Source organism: Syngnathoides biaculeatus, chromosome 17 (assembly GCF_019802595.1).
Source record: "Syngnathoides biaculeatus isolate LvHL_M chromosome 17, ASM1980259v1, whole genome shotgun sequence".
In the NCBI taxonomy this organism is placed as follows: domain Eukaryota; kingdom Metazoa; phylum Chordata; class Actinopteri; order Syngnathiformes; family Syngnathidae; genus Syngnathoides; species Syngnathoides biaculeatus.
In genome coordinates, this window is record NC_084656.1 from 6,857,676 (window position 1) to 6,881,890 (window position 24,215).

General features: G+C 42.2%; 2 protein-coding genes across 3 annotated transcripts; one reads left to right on the forward strand and one right to left on the reverse strand.

Moving 5' to 3' along the window:
* Nucleotides 1-290: 290 nt before the first annotated feature.
* On the forward strand, nt 291-2,577 carry LOC133490808 (5-hydroxytryptamine receptor 1A-beta-like). Its single transcript, XM_061801319.1, has one exon. It carries the CDS (start codon nt 291-293, stop codon nt 1,542-1,544), a length of 1,254 nt encoding a protein of 417 aa, XP_061657303.1. The 3' UTR covers nt 1,545-2,577.
* Nucleotides 2,578-11,202: 8,625 nt separating this feature from the next.
* On the reverse strand, nt 11,203-22,368 carry LOC133490815 (uncharacterized). Of its 2 annotated transcripts, none has more exons than XM_061801345.1 (4): nt 22,254-22,368; nt 13,951-14,306; nt 13,141-13,528; nt 11,203-11,787 (listed from the first exon to the last, which is right to left on the reverse strand). In XM_061801345.1, exons 2-4 carry the CDS (start codon nt 14,103-14,105, stop codon nt 11,692-11,694), a joined length of 639 nt encoding a protein of 212 aa, XP_061657329.1. In that variant the 5' UTR covers nt 14,106-14,306; nt 22,254-22,368; the 3' UTR covers nt 11,203-11,691. The 2 variants fall into 2 exon arrangements, with proteins under 2 accessions (XP_061657329.1, XP_061657330.1); XM_061801346.1 differs by lacking the exon at nt 22,254-22,368 and adding an exon at nt 14,958-15,027.
* Nucleotides 22,369-24,215: the final 1,847 nt, after the last annotated feature.

Here is a 24,215-nt window from a genome sequence, read left to right on the forward strand (position 1 = left end):
CTTATATATTTTCATTAACACTCACAAAAGCAGCTGTACACCGCTTGTGTCCGAGCTTCCTCCCCGCAGCCTCACACACACAGTGACGCACCTGTATAAGTAGGCACCATCTCTTTCACGCGTGAGCCTAAAACAGCGGAGTAGCTCGCTATGTGCTCTCCAAGGTGGGACAGTGCGCTGTCTGCCAACTAGAAGCATCTCCCTCCACCCCCCTCCCTCCACAAAATATATATATATATATATATATATATATATATAAAAGAAAAGAAAAAAGAAAGCAAGAAAACGGCATGGAGGACACAAACAACACCACAGTTTTGTCTCAATTCGAGCTCCCCTTAAACAAAACCACTAAAGCAGCCGAAGACGAGGAGGTGAGGCTGAGTTCCCAAGTGGTGACTTCCTTCCTCCTTGGTGCGCTCATCCTGTGCGCAGTTTTCGGGAACGCGTGTGTGGTGGCGGCCATCGCCCTGGAGCGCTCTTTGCAGAATGTGGCCAACTATTTGATCGGTTCTCTGGCTGTTACCGATTTGATGGTGTCGGTGCTGGTTCTGCCTATGGCGGCACTGTACCAAGTCTTAAATCGCTGGACTCTGGGACAGATTCCGTGCGATATCTTCATCTCTCTGGATGTTTTATGCTGCACCTCGTCCATCCTGCACCTGTGCGCCATCGCGCTGGACCGATACTGGGCGATTACCGAGCCCATAGACTACATGAAGAAGAGGACACCTCGGAGAGCAGCGATTTTGATTAGCGTCACTTGGCTGGTCGGCTTTTCCATCTCTGTGCCCCCCATGCTGATTATGCGCTCCCAGCCGAACAGCGTGGAAGAAGACAGGAAGAACCCAAAACAGTGCAAAATCAGGCAAGATCTCGGGTACACCATTTACTCCACCTTTGGGGCTTTTTACATCCCGCTCACGCTCATGCTGGTTCTCTACGGGAGGATCTTTAAAGCCGCCCGGTTCCGCATCAGAAGGACCGTGCGTAAAAGTGAAAAAAAGAAAGTGGCCGACTCCTGCTCGGCTATATCCCCCGCGCTCTTCCACAAAAAGATAGGGAGAGAGGCGCAGACTAAAAGCTGGAAAAGGAGCGTGGAGCCCCGGCCGGTGCCGTGCGTCAACGGCGCAGTGAAACACACTGAGGACGGAGAATCTCTGGAGATCATCGAAGTCCACAGCAGTTTCAAAGGCAACCTCCCACTGCCCAACACCCCGAGCGGCGTGCCGTTGTTCGAGAGCAGGCACGAGAAGGCCACCGAGGCCAAAAGGAAGATCGCCCTTGCCCGGGAACGCAAAACGGTGAAGACGCTCGGCATCATCATGGGCACCTTCATCTTCTGCTGGCTTCCTTTCTTCATCGTCGCCCTGGTCATGCCCTTCTGCAAGGAGTCTTGCTACATGCCCGGCTGGCTGGAAGACGTGATCAACTGGCTGGGCTACTCCAACTCGCTGCTTAATCCCATCATTTACGCCTACTTCAACAAAGACTTTCAGGGTGCTTTTAAGAAAATCATCAAGTGTCATTTCTGCAGATCCTAAGTCGCCCTTTAATGATGCCAAACCTGAGCAGACTATTACTTGTGCAGCCAACGGGCCTAAAATTAAATAGATTGACTAGGACTCCACCATCTCCTTGCAAAGCAGTATTAATTATTACCCGAGGTATGTGCACAGAAATTAATCTCCGCGCTCCTCATCTTGTTCTGTATTGTTCAATAAAAATATGCTTTATAATAATAAGATCATAGGTTGCATCTGTGAAACTGAGTCTAAACTTATCACACAAATACAAAAACATGTAAGAGTAGATGACTGGCTTCGTTTGTGATTATGATTCAACATTTTTTTCAGGCATTAAAAATAATGTGGGTATTTCATGACCCCCGCCCCCCCATAGGTCCCTTTAGGTTATGTATTAATTAACCTTTATGGCTTTATCCTGTTAAATAATTCACTGCAAATATACTTTGATATTGTTTACGGCCAACTCATTCCAAGGCCTATTTATATAGCGACCATCACATCTTGACAAAATAATAAGAATAATATAGAATTTAGGCTTACCTTTTAAAAGAAATTCACATTTTAAATGTGACATTTCAGATGAAGCATAAGGGGTGGATAGTTTTTATTCTGCAAAATGTACCTTCTTTTGCAGTCCGTCTATTTTAGAACTATAATTTATGCTTGAATACTTCCTACTAAGGAGGGGCAAATACATGCAAATGTTGACCAAATAGCTGAAACTAAAAAAATTGTGTTACGGTATATGTGCATGGATATGTTTCTTTTCTTTTTCTTTTTCTTTTTTTATCACCCACATCACCAGCCCACTTAAAAAAAAAAACTGTTACAGGGGTCAGAGTGTGTCTCCATGCCCTTTCTCTCTGTCACTTTCAGACTCATAACAAACAGTGTACTGTATCTTGAAAGCCAGAGGTGGGGGGAACCAGATGGATGCTGGAGAGGTGGTTCCCATAGCAACATATGGGAGATGCAAACTCCGGGAGCCAAAGGGGCAATTAACTGATCAAAGGCCTGGTGCAACACACGAAAGCAGAGGTGTATTTGAGTGGCCCACAGCTGGCAACTATCATACACAATAAACAAGTGTATTCTTTTCCACTATTTTGTGTATTTTTTTTTTATCCGATTTTTTACCAAAAGCAATATGCCATATCTGTGAAAGAAGGAATCCAGTCTTTCCAAAACAAGTTTTTGAAATTATTTATTTCAAATGATCCCTGCATTTTACAAATTGCTTCCTCTTTTAATAATCCAGAAACGGAACGCAATTAAAAAAAAAAAAAAGGACGGACTGGAATGAAATAAGCATTGCTGACTCTAGAAAGTTAAAATTTGATGATAGTCGGCAGCAGTTGAAAAAAAAAGAGTTTGTGTTCTTCATCAAAATGTTTTAATTTAAATACATTTCTCAACATAATCTAATCACTTCTTGCCATAAATTCACCACATATAAACATTTCTAAGTTCAATGATGTAACACTTTAACACTATTAACTTTTATTTGAGAGAAGTGCACTCTTTAATAAAGCAAAAATGGAAAAAAATACTCATAATAGAAAGATGTATATGGACCATGTTTAGTACATTAAAAATAACTTGCCGTTTGCTTTTTCACTGAGTTGCAGTCTCATGTACTACATGCAGCACAAGATGATAGTTCCAACTAGTTATATCTTTCTCATCATAATTTTGAAGTTGTGTTGGCCACAGTTTTTTACACACAATGCTAAAGGAAGGAAGGAAGATATAAGAAGCGTTTTTCCCCATTCCCCGCCTAATTCCTTTGTGTGTAATGCATGAATCTTAATGATATCACACATAAAAAAAACCTATGGAAAATTGTTTGTTGATGAATCAATTGACAGTTCAGAGGTCCCAAACAGGATGCCATAGTGCCTTTACAGTATATGCCATAAGTGATCATTAGCGGTGCTGACATAAATTATCCAATACCACTTAATTGGTCAAGTAAGGATTTGATAATTAAAAATCTTCATGGAATATGAATATAATTTTGCCCCAAAAGATCTTTGATTAAATGGCAGAAGGTACAATAAATCATCCACCTGTTGCCCTTCATCCAAGAACAACAAGTGATGGTTCCCTGAGACTGTATCATCTTTGTATTCTAATTAAACCGATCCAGATTCTACACTGAGTCAAAACATTTGGCAGTAGACTGACTGGTGATCATCCCAGGTTTTAGTTTGCCTTTTAACCTTGACAGGATGCAACATCACTGTGACCCTGAGGAGGATGGATTTTATAGTAAATGGATGGCTGAACACAACCAAATCAGAACTTTTTGCAATCACTGCCAAGTGTAGTTGCCTGCAAGTAATTCTGCCTATTGAAGGAGGTGAAGAGCATGGATTAAATTCTTGCTTATGTTCAATTAATTTCCCCTGTAGAGGGACTTTCGGCACTTCGCTGTCAACAGAAATGATGTTATGACTTCGCACAACCATCCTGCACCACGACAAGGAAACGTCACAAGTATTAGTGAGTTAGTTGGATTGGGCCAGGGTTGGAAATCTAATCTGGTTTTTGCATCCATTAAATTTCAGATTTGGTGTTGGAAACAATGTGGCCATTGTCTATTTTCCAATCCGCTTATCTTCACAACAGTCGCAGGTGTGCCGGAGCCTATCCCATCTGAAATTGGGCCGAAAGTCAGACTACACCCTGGACTGGTCGCCACTCTGTCGCAGGGTACAGATCGCCACCATCACTGAAACGGAATCAATCCCACGCTGCCCGCACCAAAGTCCGGTGTGTGTACAACTACACTATCAAGTGACTCCACAGAAAAAAATGTGTATTATATATACCAAATTTGACCACACTCACCTGATGCAAATTCGCAAAAAGTATCCAGGTTAATCCACTGATCCCCTAAAATGTTGAAAACATTGCCATAGAAAATGTGGAGCTGGCAAAGTTAGAATTAAAGCCCAGTGCGGGTCGAAGACAAAGAAGAGGAGGAAACCGGATCCAGCGTCAGAAGAAAAAGAGGAATGCACAGAGCCTACAACTGAGTGTAGGGACTTTGAATGTTGGGACTATGACAGGAAAAGCTCAGGAGTTGGTTGACATGATGATTAGGAGAAAGGTTGATATTCTGTGCATCCAAGAGAGCAGGTGGAAAGGTAGTAAGGCTAGAAGTTTGGGAGCAGGGTTTAAATTATTCTACCACGGAATAGATGGGAAGAGAAATGGAGTAGGGGTTATTTTAAAGGAAGAGCTGGCTAAGAATGTCTTGGAGGTGAAAAGAGTATCAGATCGAGTGATGAGACTAAAATTTGAAATTGAGGGTGTTATGTACAATGTGGTTAGCGGCTATGCACCACAGGTAGGATGTGACCTAGAGTTGAAAGAGAAATTCTGGAAGGAACTAGATGAAGTAGTTCTGAGCATCCCAGACAGCGAGAGAGTTGTGATTGGTGCAGATTGTAATGGACATATTGGTAAAGGAAACAGGGGCGATGAAGAAGTGATGGGTAAGTACGGCATCCAGGAAAGGAACTTTGAAGGGCAGATGGTGGTGGACTTTGCAAAAAGGATGGAGATGGCTGTAGTGAACACTTATTTCCAGAAGAGGGAGGAGCATATAGTGACCTACAAGAGCGGAGGTAGAACCACGCAGGTAGATTATATTTTGTGCAGACGATGTAATCTGAAGGAGGTTACTGACTGTAAAGTAGTGGTAGGGGAGAGTGTAGCTCGACAGCATAGGATGGTAGTATGTAGGATGATTCTGGTGGTGGGTAGGAAGATTAAGAAGACAAAGGTAGAGCAGAGAACCATGTGGTGGAAGCTGAGAAAGGAAGAATGTTGTGCGGCCTTCCGGAAAGAGGTGAGACAGGCTCTCGATGGACAACCGAAGCTCCCGGAAGACTGGACGACGACAGCCAAGGTGATCAGAGAGACAGGCAGGAGAGTACTTGGTGTGTCATCTGGTAGGAAAGGGGAGAAGGAGACTTGGTGGTGGAACCCCAAAATACAGGGAGTCATACAAGGAAAAAGATTAGCGAAGAAGAAGTGGGATACTGAGAGGACTGAGGAGAGGCGAAAGGAGTACATCGAGATGCGACGTAGGGCAAAGGTAGAGGTGGCAAAGGCTAAACAAGAGGCATATGAAGACATGTACACCAGGTTGGACACGAAAGAAGGAGAAAAGGATCTCTACAGGTTGGCCAGACAGAGGGATAGAGATGGGAAGGATGTGCAGAAGGTTAGGGTGATTAAGGATAGAGATGGAAATGTGTTGACTGGTGCCGGTAGTGTGCTAAATAGATGGAAAGAATACTTTGAGAAGTTGATGAATGAAGAAAATGACAGAGAAGGAAGAGTTGAAGAGGCAAGAGTGAAGGACCAGGAAGTGGAAATTATTACTAAGGGGGAAGTCAGAAAGGCATTACAAAGGATGAAAAATGGGAAGGCAGTTGGTCCTGATGACATACCGGTAGAGGTATGGAAGCAATTTGGAGAGATGGCTGTGGAGTTTTTGACCAACTTATTCAACAGAATACTAGCGGGCGAAAAGATGCCTGAAGAATGGAGGAAAAGTGTTCTAGTTCCCATTTTTAAGAACAAAGGGGATGTTCAGAGCTGTGGGAACTATAGAGGAATAAAGTTGATGAGCCACACAATGAAGTTATGGGAAAGAGTAGTGGAGGCTAGACTCAGGACAGAAGTAAGTATCTGCGAGCAACAGTATGGTTTCATGCCTAGAAAGAGTACCACAGATGCATTATTTGCCTTGAGGATGCTCGTGGAAAAGTACAGAGAAGGTCAGAAGGAGCTACATTGTGTCTTTGTGGATCTAGAGAAAGCCTATGACAGAGTACCAAGAGAGGAACTGTGGTACTGCATGCGTAAGTCTGGTGTGGCAGAGAAGTATGTTAAAATAGTACAGGACATGTATGATGGCAGCAGAACAATGGTGAGGTGTGCCTTAGGTGTGACAGAGGAATTTAAGGTGGAGGTGGGACTGCATCAGGGATCAGCTCTGAGCCCCTTCCTGTTTGCAGTGGTAATGGATAGGCTGACAGATGAGGTTAGACTGGAATCCCCTTGGACCATGATGTTCGCAGATGATATTGTCATATGCAGTGAAAGCAGGGAGCACGCAGAGGAACAATTGGAAAGATGGAGACATGCACTGGAAAGGAGAGGAATGAAGATTAGCCGAAGTAAAACAGAATATATGTGCGTGAATGAGAAAAGTAGAGGGGGAAGAGTGAGGCTACAGGGAGAAGAGATAGCGAGGGTGGACGACTTCAAATACTTGGGGTCAACAATACAGAGCAATGGAGAGTGTGGTCAGGAAGTGAAGAAACGGGTCCAAGCAGGTTGGAACAGCTGGCGAAAGGTGTCTGGTGTGTTATGTGACAGAAGAGTCTCTGCTAGGATGAAGGGCAAAGTTTACAAAACAGTGGTGAGGCCGGCCATGATGTACGGATTAGAGACGGTGGCACTGAAGAAACAACAGGAAGCTGAACTGGAGGTGGCAGAAATGAAGATGTTGAGGTTCTCGCTCGGAGTGACCAGGTTGGATAGGATTAGAAATGAGCTCATTCAAGGGACAGCCAAAGCTGGATGCTTTGGAGACAAGATTCGAGAGAGCAGACTTCGATGGTTTGGACATGTTCAGAGGCGAGAGAGTGAGTATATTGGTAGAAGGATGCTGAGGATGGAGCTCCCAGGCAAAAGAGCGAGAGGAAGACCAAAGAGAAGGTTTATGGATGTGGTGAGGGAAGACATGAGGGCAGTTGGGGTTAGAGAGGAAGATGCAGGAGATAGGCTAAGATGGCAAAAGATGACACGCTGTGGCGACCCCTAACGGGACAAGCCAAAAGGAAAAGAAGAAGAAGAAGAAGAAGATTTCCAAAATAGGCGGCATGGTGGATCAGCTGGTCAAGCGTTGGCCTCACAGTTCTGAGGTCCCGGGTTTAATCCCTGACCCGCCTGTGTGGAGTTTGCATGTTGTCCCCGTGCCTGCGTGGGCTTTCCCCGGGCACTCCGGTTTCCTCCCACATTCCAAAAACATGCAACATTAATTGGAGACTCTAAATTGCCCCTCGGTGTGATCGTGAGTGTGGCTGTTCGTCTCTTTGTGCCCTGTGATTGGTTGGCAACCATTTCAGAGTCTACCCCACCTTCTGCGCATTGACAGCTGGGATAGGCTCCAGCACTTCCTATGACCCTTGTGAGGATAAGTGGCTTAGAAAATTGACGGATGGATGTTTCTGAAATATGTGGTTCGCCTCATTATGATGGCTTTTTTTGTTGATCAGTTGTTGTGATAGTCAATGGTAGTCTGGTTACTTGAGCTAGCGAGGAAGTGTTTATCCTCTCATCCACTTTTGTTGATCGCACATTCAAATATGGTTTCTTTGTGCTGCCGTGATGTTCTCGTGAGGCTGATAAAGTGATCAACGCTAATTGCACATTTGTATCCATGAGTTTGAAAGTGGTGTTGTGGTATCCTACAGAGTAGACAACTTGGCTGGCAATGGCAGCAATTACCATTTGCTTTCTCCACAGGTCGTTTGGAAATTAAAGAAGTAAATTACTAATCATGTGCCATGCACAAAATGCACATTGTCAGTTGACATAAATAAATTGGGCAACAAATGAACACTGTAAGTGGTGCTAATTCTATATTTATGGGGAAAATGTCTGATGCATCAAATAACTGCAAAGTGAAAGAACAGTTTTCACCAGTCATACAAGATCCAAGCGAATAGAAAAATATCCATCCATCCATCCATCCATCCACCCATTTTCTTAGCCGCTTATCCTCACAAGGGTCGCTGGAGTGCTGGAGACTATCTTAGCTGTCAACGGGCAGCCAATTGCAGGGCACATAGAGAAAAACAGCTGCACTCAAAATCACACCTGCGGGGCAATTTAGAGTGTTCAATTAATGTTGCATATTTTTGCGATGGGGGAGGAAACCGGAGTGTCCGAAGAAAACCCACGCAGGCACGGGGAGAACCTGCAAATCCCACACAGGGATGGCTGGGATTGAGCCCAAGTCCTCAGAATTGTGAAAATCAAAATCACGAGTTGCACAATTTATGTTGCCCTTCAAACTCCATGGAAACAAATGCAGGTCGATTGCCAGAGTATAGTCAGCCTTTTAGTTTATTCCTTTTATTAAACAATTCATCCATCCATCCATCCATCCATCCATCCATCCATCCATCATCTGAGCCACTTATCTTCACAAGGGTAATGGGAGTGTTGGACCCTATCCCAGCTATCTACGGGCATGAGGCGGGGTACACCTTGAACTGGTTGCCAGCCACTTGCAGGGCACTTGGAAAAAAACAAGCATTCACACTCACGATCACACCTAGTGGCAATTTAGAGTCTCCAATTAAAGCAAGTTTTTAGGAATATGGGAGGACACCAGAGTGGCCGGAGAAACCAATACAGGAACAGGAAGAACATGCAAACCCCACAGTCGGGGCCACGATTGGAACCCTGGTCCTCAAGAACTGTGAGGGAGACATTCTAACTTGTTATCCACTGTGCTGTCCTATAATGTAAATATTTTTTTTTATTCTTATTATGACCATATCATTGTTTGTAGTCGTAGGTAGTATTTTGCCAGATTTCAGTTGAAATGGACCCCAGCTCACTGTGACAAAAAAATGGATGCATGGAACTAATGGAAATGAATTTATATTTATATTTATATTTTTTATATCCATGTTTCTGTGTAAAAAAACAAAACAGAAAAAAAATCTCAACAAGCCTCTCAGAGAGCAATTGCAATTTTTTTTAAACTACAAACCCAATTCCAATGAATTTGGGACATTGTGTTAAACAAAACAGAATACAATAAATCGCAACTCATATTCCACCAATATTTAATTGAGTCACTTACTTAACGTTTAAACTGAAAAGTTTTTTTTTTTTAGCAAATGATCAACTTGATTGGAATTGGGTTTGTAGAATAACTTTTTCTCATTGAAGTGGTTCTGTTAATAAGTTTTTGAAAATTGAGAGCTTTTATATTTCAAGATGCCCAACACATTTTCATTGTTCCCGTTAGAGGGACAATGACCAATGTTAATATTTGGTACAGTAGCCTTTGTTTAAATTACAGAGCTCAAATGTTTCCTGTAGTTGTTCACCAGGTTTGCACACACTGCAGGAGGGATTTTGGCCCACTCCTCCACAAAGATCTTCTCTCGATCAGACAGGTTTCTGGGCTGTTACTGAGAAACACGGACTTTCAGCTCCCTCCAAAGATTTTCTATTGGGTTTAAGTCTGGAGAATGGCTAGGGCACGCCAGAACCTTGATATGCTTCTTACAGAGCCACTCCTTGATTTTCCTGGCTGTGTGCTTTGGGTCATTGTCATGTTGAAAGACCCAGCCACGACCCATCTTCAATGCTCTGACTGAGAGAAAGAGGTTGTTCTCCAAAATCTCACAATACATGGCCGTGGTCATTCTCTCCTTAATACAGTACAGGCGTCCTGTCCCATGTGCAGAAAAACACCCCCAAAGGATGATGCTACCACCCCCATGCTTCACAGTAGGGATGGTGTTCTTGGGATGGAACTCATCATTCGTCTTCCTCCAAACACGCTTAGTGGAATTATGAACAAAAAGTTCCATTTTGGTCTCATCTGACCACAAAACTTTCTCCCATGACTCCTTTGTATCATCCAAATGGTCATTGGCAAACTTAAGATGGGCCTTGACGTGCTTGTTTAAGCAGGGGAACCTTCCGTGCCATGCATGATTTCAAACCATGACGTCTTAATGTATTACCAACAGTCACCTTGGAAACGGTGGTCCCAGGTCTTTCCAGGTCATTGACCAAGTCCTGTCGTGTAGTCCTGTGCTGATTCCCCACCTTTCTAAGGATCATTGAGACCCGACAAAGTGATATCTTGCATTGGGCTCCACTCTGATTGAGACTGACCGTCATGTTTAGCTTCTTCCATTTTCTAATGATTGCTCCAACAGTGGACCTTTTTTCACCAAGCTGCTTGGCAATTCCTCCGCAGCCCTTTCCAGCCCTGTGGAGTGGTCCAATTATGTCTCTGGTGTCTTTGGACAGCTCTTTGGTCTTGGCCATGTTACAAGTTTGAGTCTTACTGATTGTATGCGGTCTATATGTCTATATGTGTCTATATATAACGACCCCCATCTTCTTCTTTTCCTTTCGGCTTGTCCCGTTAGGGGTCGCCACAGCATGTCATCTTTTTCCATCTAAGTCTATCTCGTGCATCTTCTCTAACACCCACTGTCCTCATGTCCTCCCATACAATATATATATATATATATATATATATATATATATATATATATATATATATATATATATATATATATATATGTGTATATAAATTCCTATTGTTTGCAGCCCCCAAATCCTGAAAATATTATAGAAATACTGAATACAAAACCAGTACCTAATTGTTTAGTATATCTTTTTCTTCACTGGTTTAATATGTTAAAGCCTTTTTTTCAATATAATATCCACAAATTTAGTTTTCTGATGTGCAGGGACATCTAAAGTCAAAGACAAAGAAGTAGCCAATGTTGGCTACAGGCTGACTAGCAGCCTGCCACAAACCTCGGGTACGAGGGCGGACCCAAATGCAGGACTTTGAGGCAGAGGCATAATGTTCAATGTAGTTTATTCCGGAAACTGGGTCATACACGGTGTAGCAGTCCAACAAGGCAGAGGTACAGAAACGATAGGCTAGGTGGAATCCTAAAGACATGCAGCAAGGTCCGATGACTATGGGGCAAACTAACAACTCAACAGGACAAGATCAAACAAAAGGACACAGAATCGCTGTGACTAGGATTACTCTAATTTACGCGTAGAGTGGAGAGTCCCACAAGCAGTGAATGCAACTCACTAACGCAAGGCAACGAACTGGCACATGCCAGTGACAAAAACTCCAACTTAAATGCCTGTCTAATGACAGTCCCAATGTGAAACAACTGTGAGCGGCGACAGATGTCACCGGCCAGAGCAGTGGCCAAGCCTTGCTGCTCATGACACAGCTGGCTTGAGAGGGAACAACATTTAACAGACAAGAATTAGACGATTTCACAAAGGTTGACTCACAATGGCATGGGCTTCATAAATGGCACGTGTAATTTCTGTACACAAACTATTATTCACACAAACACTTCAACATGCTGGCAAGTAGTTCAAGGTGTGCACTGCCTCTTGCCCGTTGACAGCTGGGATAGGTCCTCATGAGGATAAGCTGCAAAGAAAATGGATGGGGGGACACTTCAACATGTTTAAAAAGAAATCATGAAACTTCACAAAGGCATGCATACATGCATTATGTTCACATATACAATTTTTCAATTTCAATGCTAGAAATGAATATCTATCCATCCATCCATTTTCTGAGCCGTGCATCCTCACGAGAGTCACGGGATTTCTGGAGCCACACAGGACTGGCTGGGATTTGAAACCCGGTCCTCAGAACTGTTAGGCTTATGCTCTACAGCTGCACCACCGTGGTGCCTACAAAATCTTTATTGTATTTTTAGGAGTGAATATCTATTTATAGCAAATGTTTTTTTTGTTTGTTTTGTTTTCATTATATTGTGGAAACAGTACATTTCCATGTAAAGTAGGCCTGCGGTCATTTTATCATGTAGTTGGGCCATTAGTGTCTTATCAACAGCAATATTTACAGTACCATATTGTTAACTGTTATATTGTACTTCTAAATGTCAAGTCCTACTACTGTAGTTGTTTTGGGGAATGTGGCACAAAAGCGATGCAGTACAGTGATTCTTTTAAACTAATATTTCAAGTACGAGACGTCTAGTACTTGATGACATATTTTAATCAACAAAGTGAGAACAAAGAACTTTTTTTATGACGCACATGATTATTTGCCAATGTCTCCCTGGAGTGTGGCGCTACTTACTTGTGAGGAGTAACTCAATGTCAGATATTTTTTTCAAATACAAATACCCAGAATCTTGAAATGAGGCCGGTATCAGCTCGATGCAATACCTGGTATCAATATTCGCTCTTATTGTAATTAATAAGACTAATATAGTAATAATAGTAACAATGTCTGTCAAAGTTAAAGCATTAACTCATGACTAATAACTAATTACCCATGTATTGTTTGAGATTAATCACACTTAACTCATTCTGACCACATGCTCATCTCACGTAACTCCCAGATGGATATCTAAAATGTGGTGCAGACTGGTATCAAGTCAGTGATCACGTCAATTGTCATGCAAATATATGTGAGGAGACTCCTGAATGGTTTGCTCAGTGGCAAATTTTGATTCTAAGGTCACCCTGGTGGGACTTTCGAGAAAAAAATGTGTAATTTGGATTAAGCGCAGCAATAAAGTCCCTTTTCATCAAAGCACAAGTTTAAAATACTATCTGAAAGCAAAATATGGTACTTAGCACCTGTGCTCAAAAATTCCTGTGTGTTTAATTTGATTTAAAAACATGAATCGATTGACAGCCCTCATCCGTACTTGACAGCAATTAGCAATATGAAGGGAGAAGGAAAATAGACTTCATGATAAACAGTCAGCCCAGGTCAAAGAGATGAGTGTTCGAAAAGAATGACCTTTGAATGACTAGAAAGGCTCGAGAGCCTGGAGGGTCTGTACGCTCCAATACGAGAGTACACTTCGAGATCTGAGTAGGCACCCCACGGCTGGTGGGGACTTGGTGTGGCAGTGTCGATCACGGGCAGAGGAGGAGCCAGGAGTGGAGGCGTCATCTTGAATGAAGGTACTGCGGGTGCTAGGGGGAGTGGCATTGAGGCTGGAAGGGGTGGCAACGGGGCGGTGGCTACAGATGTTGCGGTGGCAACAGTTTGGACAGGTTGACCGGCGTCTGGAACTTTGCCGTTCGGCAGCTTATCATATGATGATGGGTGTTTGAACGTGTAGGTGGCCGTGTGGTAGAAGCTGTAATACTCCAGTGCATGTCTTGCACTCGCCATCCTTAACCTGCGGAAAGCCACAAAAGTTCAAAAGTGCATGATCATAATGCCAAAGTAATGAGTGCAATATCTGCCTTCCGATTTGAGCGTTCAATTTTATTAACAAGTGTAGACTTGATTAGGAGTCACGAGTTCAGTCCTCACTCAGTGACAGTGTGAATGTGACTGGTTATCTGGATCTATATGTGCCCTGCGATTGGAGACCGATCTAGGTTGTATTCCACTTATTACCAGAACTCAGCTAGGATCCATTTACCAGATATATAAGTATAGAACATGGAAAATGAAAAGTATAGAAAATGATTGGATGTCTATTGCAGTTCTTGGATGTCATTGGATCGGACTGTACGGATACAATTTATTGTACCTACAGTTTTTCTTAACATGAAGTAGAACAGCAATGTAATGACAGTAATGTTTCATACACACCTGTGTCGTGTTTGTAATAGTCTGTACAGAAGTACCAGGATGACAGCTCCAGCTAGAGTCACCAGGAGCATCACCACTCCGGCATCCAACCCCCAGCAGGATTTCCCAGCTGCTTCAGATGAGCTACAGGTCCGAGGGGGCTGTGCTGTCTCCATCTCTTCTTTGGATCTGACAACGGCTTGGACTTAGGCTGGCTGGCTGGTTGATGGCCAGCACAGCTGTCTCAGGATGGGGCAAGATCTTGTCAGGAGTGCTGTTTGGCAACCTCAGCTCAACTTGCATCACTCCAAGGTTTGACCAACAGAGGTGTCACTTGGCATAATCCATGCTGCCAGTGATGGCTGCCTTCAAATGGTCTTCAAAAAGAGAAAGTTCAAATTACTGATTACGTTAAAAATTTAAAGTAAGAGGCAACACCTACAAAGATCAAACATTGCAATCTAAAATAATTACCCCTCCAATGGAAAAGCCGTGAAATACATTTCCCCTTCACCTTCTCCACATAAGAACCAAAAATTGCAACCTGCACCGCCTTCACGCATAATACATGCAATCCAATGAAAGTTTAATGATCATAATCTGTGCAGTAATTGAATACCCTTTCATAAAATGGTACATTCTGTTCTTTAGTCTTTTGACAGTTGTGTTTGCACGTCTACATGTTTATTTAACTGCTGAAAATTTGGAGATGCCAAACTGACGTGTGACATTGACATTAAAGCTTTATTCTATTCCACTTGAAAAGATGCAGATCAATGTGTTCAAAAAAACAGCACTACTTAAAATCTCTTGTCAATTCTATCAGAATTTCCGAAAATTTTTTTGTCAACTCTGAACTAAAATGGAAATTTTTACCAAAAATATTTTACCCTTTTGATATTTTTGCGCATGCCTCTGAACCAGTGATGCATGTGAAATGTTTGAAAAGATGATGAAAACCATAAACAATACAAAAGGAATGGAAGTCACTCATGTTAGTCGGATTAATTTACAAAAGCACAACTTACCTCGAAAACAAGATCACGCTGGCTTTGTGGTTGTGCAGGTTTCAAGACTAAATGCAAAATTCCAGGCATCTACACTTGGGAGGGAAGCTGGTAAAAACAACAGGATACCGTCCACTTCCTATTGCCATGGTTACAGGGAAGTAGTCAAGAATGTCTTTTTTTTCCAAGACTTTAGAGACGAGTGTGTGCCTCAGTGATGTAGACAATAAACATGCCATTGCATGTGTCATCCCGCGTTTGTAAAAATCATTAAATATATTAAAGAATAAAACATCAAAACGTATATTAAAGTGGTAACAATGTTGGAAGATAGATGCACAAAATTAAAGTCATTTTAATCAGGGAACAACATTCCAGATGCAGAGATAGAACTTTCAGCCTGACTTTTGTAATTCTGGTTTATGTGGTCTGAAGACCAAGATAAACATAAGTTCTTTCAAAGGGGAAGTAAAGCTCCGCTTCTGTGCCACCAAAGCCCACAGCAACCGTGCCAATGCTGGTGTAGGTCAACAGATGCAGACAGATGGTAGGCTTTGCTACTATCTGATTTAGCCAGTGTTCAGGGAACAAATAAATGACATACTGGCACAAAAAAAAAGGCTTGCTTCAATGCAAGTCCAGCTGTCATTTATCGGTCTAATAAGTTTTGATTTGGGGCCAAGCCAAAAGGGAGCAACTCTTAGCTCCCTGCTCAATATCCCTGTCTGGTACCATGCCAATCCTTTGATATTGAAGAGAGTTATATTAAAAGATCTGTTATCACCAGTCCAATTGTGGTTGAGGGGAGAGGTGACCTGCCCAGACAACCTGACAGAAAATGGAACAATGAGCAATACTCGATCCAAAATCCACAGACCAAATAAAGGAAACTAGTATCATTTTGATTTTTGCATAAGTTAAGAAAAACATTTTTAAATTACTTTATCATTTTCTTGAATAATGATGTTGTGTCATTTGCCTCAAAGTTCTGATCTTCTTCTTTTTCTTTCAGCTTGTCCCGTTAGGGGTCACCACAGCGTGTCATCTGTTTCCATCTAAGTTTATCTTATGCATCTTCTTCTCGAACACCCACTGTCCTCATGCCCTCCCTCACAACATCCATCAACCATTTCTTTGGTCTTCCTCTCACTCTTTTGCCTGGCAGCTCCATCCTCAGCACCCTTCCACCAATATACTCACTCTTTCACCTCTGAACATGTCCAAACCATCGAAGTCTGCTCTCTCGAATCTTATCTGCTAAACGTCCAACTTTGGCTGTCCCTCTAATGAGCTCGTTTCTAATCCTATCCAACCTGGTCACTCCGAGCGAGAACCTCAACATCTTCATTTCTGCCACCTCCAGTTCTGCTTCCTGCTGTTTCTTCGGAGCCACAATCTCTAATCCGTACATCATGGCCGGCCTCACCACTGTTTTATAAACTTTGCCCTTCATCCTAGTGGATACTCTTTTGTCACATAGAACACCAGCCACCTTCGCCAACTGTTCCATCCCGCTTTGACCCCTTTCTTCACTTCCTTACCACACTCACCATTGCTTTGTATTGTTGACCCCAAGTATTTGAAGTCGTCCACCCTCTCTATCTCTTCTCCCTGGAGCTTCAATCTTCCTCCTCCGCCCCTTTCATTCATGCACATCTGTTCTGTTTTACTTGGGCTAATCTTCATTCCTCTCCTTTCCAGTGCATACCTCCATCTTTCCAACTGTTCCTCCACCTGTTCCCTGCTTTCATTGCAGATCACAATATCATCTGCGAACATTATGGTCCAAGGGGATTCCAGTCTAACCTCGTTTGTCAGCCTATCCATTACTATTGCAAACTGGAAGGGGCTCAGCATGGATCCCCGATGCAGTCCCACCTCTACCTTAAATTCTTCTGACACACCTACGGGGCACATCTCACCACTGTTCTGCTCCCCTCATACATGTCCTGTACTATTATAACATATTGCTCCGCCACACCAAACTTGCGCATGCAGTACCACAGTTACTCTCTTGGTACTCTGTCATAAGCTTTCTCTAGGGCTACAAAAACACAATGTAGTTCCTTCTGACCTTCTATATACTTTTCCACGAGCATCCTCAAGGCAAATAGTGCATCTGTGGTACTCTTTCTGGGCATGAAACCATACTGTTTCTTGCAGATACTTACTTCTGTCCTGAGCCTAGCCTCCACTACTCTTTCCCATAACATCAAAGTTCTGATGACCCCGGTACAAATCTGGCCTCGCCTGTGTGTGGGTTTCATTTGCTCTCTGTGCCTGTGTGAGTTTTCTCCGGGTATTCCTGTTTACTCTTACATCCCAGAATATAGATCGTAGGTGAATTGAGGATTCTAAATTGTTGTATTTGTGAATGTGAGCAGGAATGGTTGTTTGTTTATGTACCGTGCGATTTGCTGGCGACCAGTTCAGGGTGCATCCCACCTCTTGCCTAAAGGTGGCTGGGATAGGCTCCAGCACACCTGTGAGCCCAGTGAGGATAAGCAGTATGGAAAATGAATGAATAAATGAATGATCCTGTGTCAAAAGGTGAAGTATTTGATGTGTAATTAATTATCATGTAATTTAAATCAAGGCGAGAAGCCAGTTGACAAATTTCTATGTCACTATAGGAAAGTTGTCCCCATCAAGGTCGCAGAGGAGTTGGGAGTCTCCCTCTGACTGGGCGTGAGGCACATTACACCCTGGACTGATTTGCCAGCAAGACGCAGCCCAACCTAAGTCAAAATCCATCCATTATCTTTCCTGCTAATCCTACAAGGGTCACGGGAATTAAGTCAAAATATTTGGAAACAAAGGGACACAAATTTAGTCACATATCTGTAAGCTATCACCAAGGTTAATGGAAAGTGCATTATTATTATTTTTTTAACTAATCAGTGATGTACTTATTCATACATATATAATGACAGTGAGTTAATAAAAAATCATGAATAATAATAAAACACTTATACAACATATTTTTAAAGTTGTTTGTTTACAATTTTAAAATGATATGAAAATACTGTCAGTAAGTTTCTTTCGGCTTGTCCCTTTAGGGGTCGCCACAGCATGTTATCTCAGATGAACGCACATATATGTTCGGCACAATTTTTACGCCGGATGCCCTTCCTGACGCAACCCTTCTCAGGGAGTGGAGGCCCCAGTGGGATACGAACAGCAAAAAAAAAAATGTTGTGAAAACAACATATTGGACATTGACTGAAATGTAGATTCCACAGGTGCTGTGGCTGAGAATAGGATGAATTTATTGTCATTGAAAGTAATCAGAAACACAATTAGGATAGTATGTCAAAAACATCCCAGGAATTTCTCTACAATCAAATTCATCAGGACTGTATTCTCACTCTTGTTGGGTTTAGCAAGAGACTCTGGATTTAAACAACAAATTATGGTTTGATTTGCACTTCATGGTGCCATTATGAGCATTCATTAGCTGTTGTTGATGCCCCTTTTTGTACGGTTTTGTGATGCTTTGCACTCACGGCTGTATCAATTCCACGTACGTCACAATATTCAATCAGTGCAGTGGCACTTTCAGCGTCAATGGTGAAGGTCAATCATACTCACAACGGCTCATAAAGACACACTACAGATTCCCTAAGATGGTGGTGAAAATGAGGATGGTGATAGCTTTCAAATGATTGCAAAAGTAATGCCAATGCAGAAAAAAAAAGAAGAGGAATAGAGTAATAATCAGTAGAATGAGAATGGCAAATGAATAACTTGTGTGGTAATGACCACAACGTGTGTGCATATTCGACAGCACGGTGCTATTCAGCCCCCCAGAAAAAAAAAGAAATGCTGAACAAGGGTGAAATGATTATGAAATAATCAATAATGATGCTTCTGAGGAGGATGCAGATGATAATAGATGCAATTAAAATTTTGAATCCACATAATGATGAAGATTCATGAAAACTGATGACCTGCAGGAGCCTAATGCCTGGCAAAAAAAAAACACCATAGAGAATTCCCAAGTGATCCGAGATATGCAAATCTATTCATGAGCTTTAATATGAAGAGCAAAAGTGGTCATTTTCATATGTGGATTGCTGAGCTGCCACTCTGGCAGGCTTTCTGAGACAGTTGATGTCACTTGCCATCTGAAATCAAACTCCATCAAAGTGATTTCATCAACTTGCATTCTAAAGGAGAATGCCAGGCGAGTTAGTTATTTGCTCTTGCTTTTAGGCCCCCTGTAAGTTTTGCCTTCACTGCTGAGTACAAGACATACTCTGTAGAATGCAATACTGTATACCTTTATGGAGGAATCTCTTTCCTAACATTCAGAACTTTTAATTTGAAATGCTGTCAGCAAACACCTATTGGACAAATCAAGCAGTCACTGAGGATGCAGATTCAGCCAGTTGGTTATTTCTTGGACAAACTTGCTGATCCCGTTTAGAATGGAGAGAATTCATCTTTGTTGTATTTCAGGCCAAGTCTGTTGAAAATGAAACATGCCTCCTCCAACTTCATAAATAAAGGTAGAAGGTATAGTCAGGTCATGTTTAGAATTTTCTCGACAAAGTAAAACTCTTCCTTCAGCTTTCCATTTTGTCCTTATCTTGGACTTTAAAAATCCCCCATGTAAAAATGTTTCTGCCTCTAAAACCACCGCGTCAAATGACTAATTGCAGATCCGTAGTTGTTTAATTGACACGCCAAGTGTACAAAACCACACTGTCGATGTGGGGCAACTGAGAGAAAATCCGTCAAGCGTCCACGCCGGTTCTCGATGAGCACTTCCACATATATGTCTCCACCCTTTGGCCTCGTGCTGTCAGATCGACTTTTCACAGCAGACAGCACAAGGTCATCAGATGATGACTAGTAACCGGGGCTACCCCGCAGTCACTCAGCTGTCCATATTCATCCTCAGTGAGGCGGCACGGCACACTCACCAACCATTTTGGGATCCTGACCGCTTTGCAGTCAACCTGATGAATATCCATCTCAATACACACCAAGATGTGCGCTCTAGAAAGGTGTTCATCTCTCAATCACTTAAACTTACATTCACAAGAACCAGCCTGCCCTAAGCTTTGCCAACCTTAAACACATGAAATGAAGGAATCGATTCAATTCCTATCACCATTTCCTACTAGAATGATGTTAAATTCGTCCCACACAAGAAAAAGAATAGACAATTAAACAGTTAAGGCCATGTAAAATCAAGTAGAACAGGCATTTGTGGAAATGTCAAGAATATGGACAGCATACACTGAAAATTGTGTTTGTTTGAGACTTCAATCAAAATTCCCTCCTGAACACCAAGCTGAGACCCTCCACTCCTCCCTGACAACAAATACCATAGAGCTCTGAGCTTGAATGCTTAATAGATGAGTTAAGGACAAAACGTCAGCTGACTCTTGATGGCAATCATCGGGATGCCAAAGCGGAAATTGGTGCTGCTGTTTAATGTGCCTCTCGTTTTTGAAAGAAAAAAAAATACACTCAAGCAAGGACAAGGACCATCAGTTCACGCTGAACACAAATATACTCTCTCCCCTTTACATTCTCACCCAAGCTAACTGCTTCCTCCCTGTAATTCCATTCGCATGTACAGAATACGTCAAAGGCTGACAATATTTCTTATGAAGACCACTACGATGGGCCGCAATGCTTGAGATTTCTGAACACAATCACAATCATTGGGAGTACAGAAATAAAATATAAAGAAATATAGGATCCATCCATCCTTCCATCCATTTTCTTTAAGGAAGAACACTTTAAGACCAATCAGTTTAGAACCATCTCACTTGTCAGTGTTGAGAGCAAGGTATGGATCAGTGTCCTGTCACATTGATCGACAGAGTTCCTCTTACAAAACAATTATATTGACAAGCCAGTTGAAAATTCGAGGAGTGCCTAGCTGCTCGTAACACTTGGGAGTACTAACACATTTCATCAGGGTTGAGTACACAAGATTGGCTTTGGCTTGAGACATGAATTATCATGGGCTGCACCATCATAATCATCCTTTTTGCCCTTGCTGTGAACATGTTGAGCGTTCACGTGGGGTTGAATGCTGGGGGTCTTTGAAGAGGACGGAAATGCAGGCTCCCCTAAACATATATATATATATATATATATATATATAATTTTTTTTGTCACTGGCAATAAAGTCAAACTACTATTTTCTACCTTGTGCCATTGTTGGGACACATCCTCATATCCTGCTGATGAATCAGTATTTGTATAAACTGTATAAGCTTCACATAATGTGGGGTGTTCACGCACTCTGTTCCAAATGAAGAAGACTGAATCTTGCACATTCGTAACTGAATGTCTCTTGTTCTTTGTTCTTGTTTGTTTGTTTTTTGTTCTGAATGTCGTACCAGGGCAGCACAGACTACCGGAGACAAATTCCAATGGTCAATAATGCTGATTCTGATTTTGCACAGTGTATATACACTTTTGGCTTTGCTCACCTTCTGTTCTGGGGTGGTCTAAATATATAGGAATCCAATTTATTTCTTCACTTTGCTTTTCCACATCAAATTGAACCGAAACATTCAGTTTAGTCAGCTAAGTACTGTTTCCATCCTGACTCTAGATAAGGTGAATGATCTATTGAAATAATTTGAGAATTTACTAGGGCAGGAGGCGGCACGGGGGCCTTATAATTCTGAGGACCCGGGTTCAATCTCAGCCCTCCCTGTGTGGCGTTTGCATGTTCTCCCTGTGCATGTGTGGGTTTCTCCCACATCTCAAAAACATACATTAATTGGACACTCTAAATTGCCTCTAGGAGTGATTGTGAGTGCAGCTGTAGTCTGTCTCCATGTGCCCTGTGATTGATTGACAACCAATTCAGAGTTTACCCCGCCTCTTGCCCGATTAGAGCTGGGATAGGCTCCAGCCCTCATCACGATCCCTGTGAGGATAAGCGGCTAAGAAAAGGGATGGATGGACTAGTTTGGCAGATGATGCATCCTGTCTTCCCATTGCTTTCACCACTAGCATCCAACTTCTACACTTTGATCAACTAATATTCAATATTGTGATTCAAAGACAGCTAAACTGCTCTTGCAACACTTTCCAAGGAAAAGACAATCTTTTTATTTGGCTGTATCGATCACAAAAAGGAGGAACAACTGCAGTACAAGTATAGAAAGCCATATGGTAAACCTCAAACTAAGTCAACTAAGCTAATAGCATTCATATGCACGTAGTTCGTACTGACCACGTCCAAAGACCATGTAGTTAATCATTTTAAAATGCTAAGTAATAAAACAATATCAAAATGAGTCAAATAATAAAGTTTCATTAAAGCTGATTAACATTTACCTCTGGGTGTTACGGACATCATCTGAAGATTCAAGACTTTCTATTGTTCTACTTATGGCCTTAAGCTCCTCTTTCTAAAACCTCAGGGAAAACCAATTCCTGCTTTGAGGCCCTTGCACTACATTTCTATGTGACATAATCTTGAGAGAGGTTTGTTCATAAAGCTGTGTGACATAAAAATTATTAACCAAGAAAATGTATCTTTTAGAGCATTAAACAGCTGCTTTAACTAAGACAATGCCAAGTCATATTTTCCACTTGTTAGAACATGCATGGTAGGTTATTTAAAGACTAAATTGCTGCCCATAATTGGGAATGTGAGTGGTTATTTGTCCATGTGTGCCCTGTGATTGGTTGGCAACCAGTTCAGGGTGTCCCCCGCCTCCTGCCCAGATTCAACTGGAATAGGCTCCAGCACACACATCCCTAATGAGGATAAGCAGTAAAGAAGATGACTAGACAACGTCCCAACTTCATCGGGATTGGTGTTTGTACTAAAACTTCTGTTACAAGTATGGATTAAAAGAATTGGTTTGACAAAGTTATGTACTGTGCATGTGATACTATGGAGTGTTATTAATGCTACAAGCTGAAAAGATTCTGAAGGAGGAAGTACTGGCAGTGTCAAAACCACACAGTCTACTAATATCCGCAAAATGGAAGCACAGGAGGTGGCATGGTGACCTAAAGATCAACACATCTGCCTCACAGTTCTTAGGACCCGGGTTCAAATCTGGCCTCACCTGTGTGGAGTTTGCATGTTCTCCCCATGCTTGCGTGGGTTTTTTACCTCCCAGATCCCAAAAACATGAAGACTCTAAATTACCCGTAGGTGTGAATATGAGTGGTTGGTTGCTTGTATGAACCCTGTGATTGACTGGCAACCAGTTCAGGGTGTGTCTTCTCTTTTGCCCATAGATATCTAAGATAGACTCCAGACTGCGGCACGGAAATGAATGAATGAATAATGCACAGGGAGACTTGGTGTGGAAGCACGCATGCTTTTTTTAAACAGGTGGGTTTTCGCCCTTCAATATAGATAGGGTATCTGTTACCCAGATCAATGCCACAAGGTTCTATTCCTCGGGATCCTGAACCTGAATAGTAAAGGCTCTGCTTCACTTTTTACGTTGACATTTTCCGAGCCACTTATCCTCATAAGGGTCAAGGGAGTGCTGGAGCTTATCCTAGCTAACTTCGGGCAAAAGGCAAGATACACTCTCAACTGGTTGCCATCCAATCACAGGGCACATAGAAACAAACAAGCAGCCGCACTTACGTGTACCTATGTATGTATGTGTGTGTGTGTGTGTATATATATATCTATATATATATATCTATATATATATATATAGATATATATATAAGCTAAAGGCACACAGTGAATCATAGTTAACATTAAAGTGCATATTTCCACCTCAATACTGTATGTCCTCAAACCTTGCCGCATTTTGCAATAACACCTACTGAGAGACATTACATCTCATTGTCCATGTGGAAAATGTACTCATTTGAAAGAGGAGTGTTATCAGGCGACATCTTGCCCACACAGCCACTGATAGCTGCAATCAGCAGGAGGAGGAAAAGGGGGACTTGAGAAGGCAGCTCGTCAGCACTGATGGCCTTCCGCGTCACCTTTGATTGAGTTCAAATCCTTAAAGGATGCCCTGTAATGATTGTCATTTCAGCTAGTGCCTGGACAAGTTGTGGCTCCTGAAAAAAGCTGCAATTTTATGTTCTTGTGTTTGTTCATAAGTGCGTGCAAATGAACAAAAAAAAGTGAGGATGTGAGTCTGTCACCAGAAAATCCAGCTTCCTTCAAAGAGAAATTTGTCACATTCTAGGTTTTGTTTCATGTTTTCCTGTGTTCAGTGTTTTTCATGTCCATCCAACCATTATCCAAGCCGCTTGTCCTTCCGGGTGTTCCTCCTTGTCTTGTCAATGTGTTTGTATAAAGTTCCC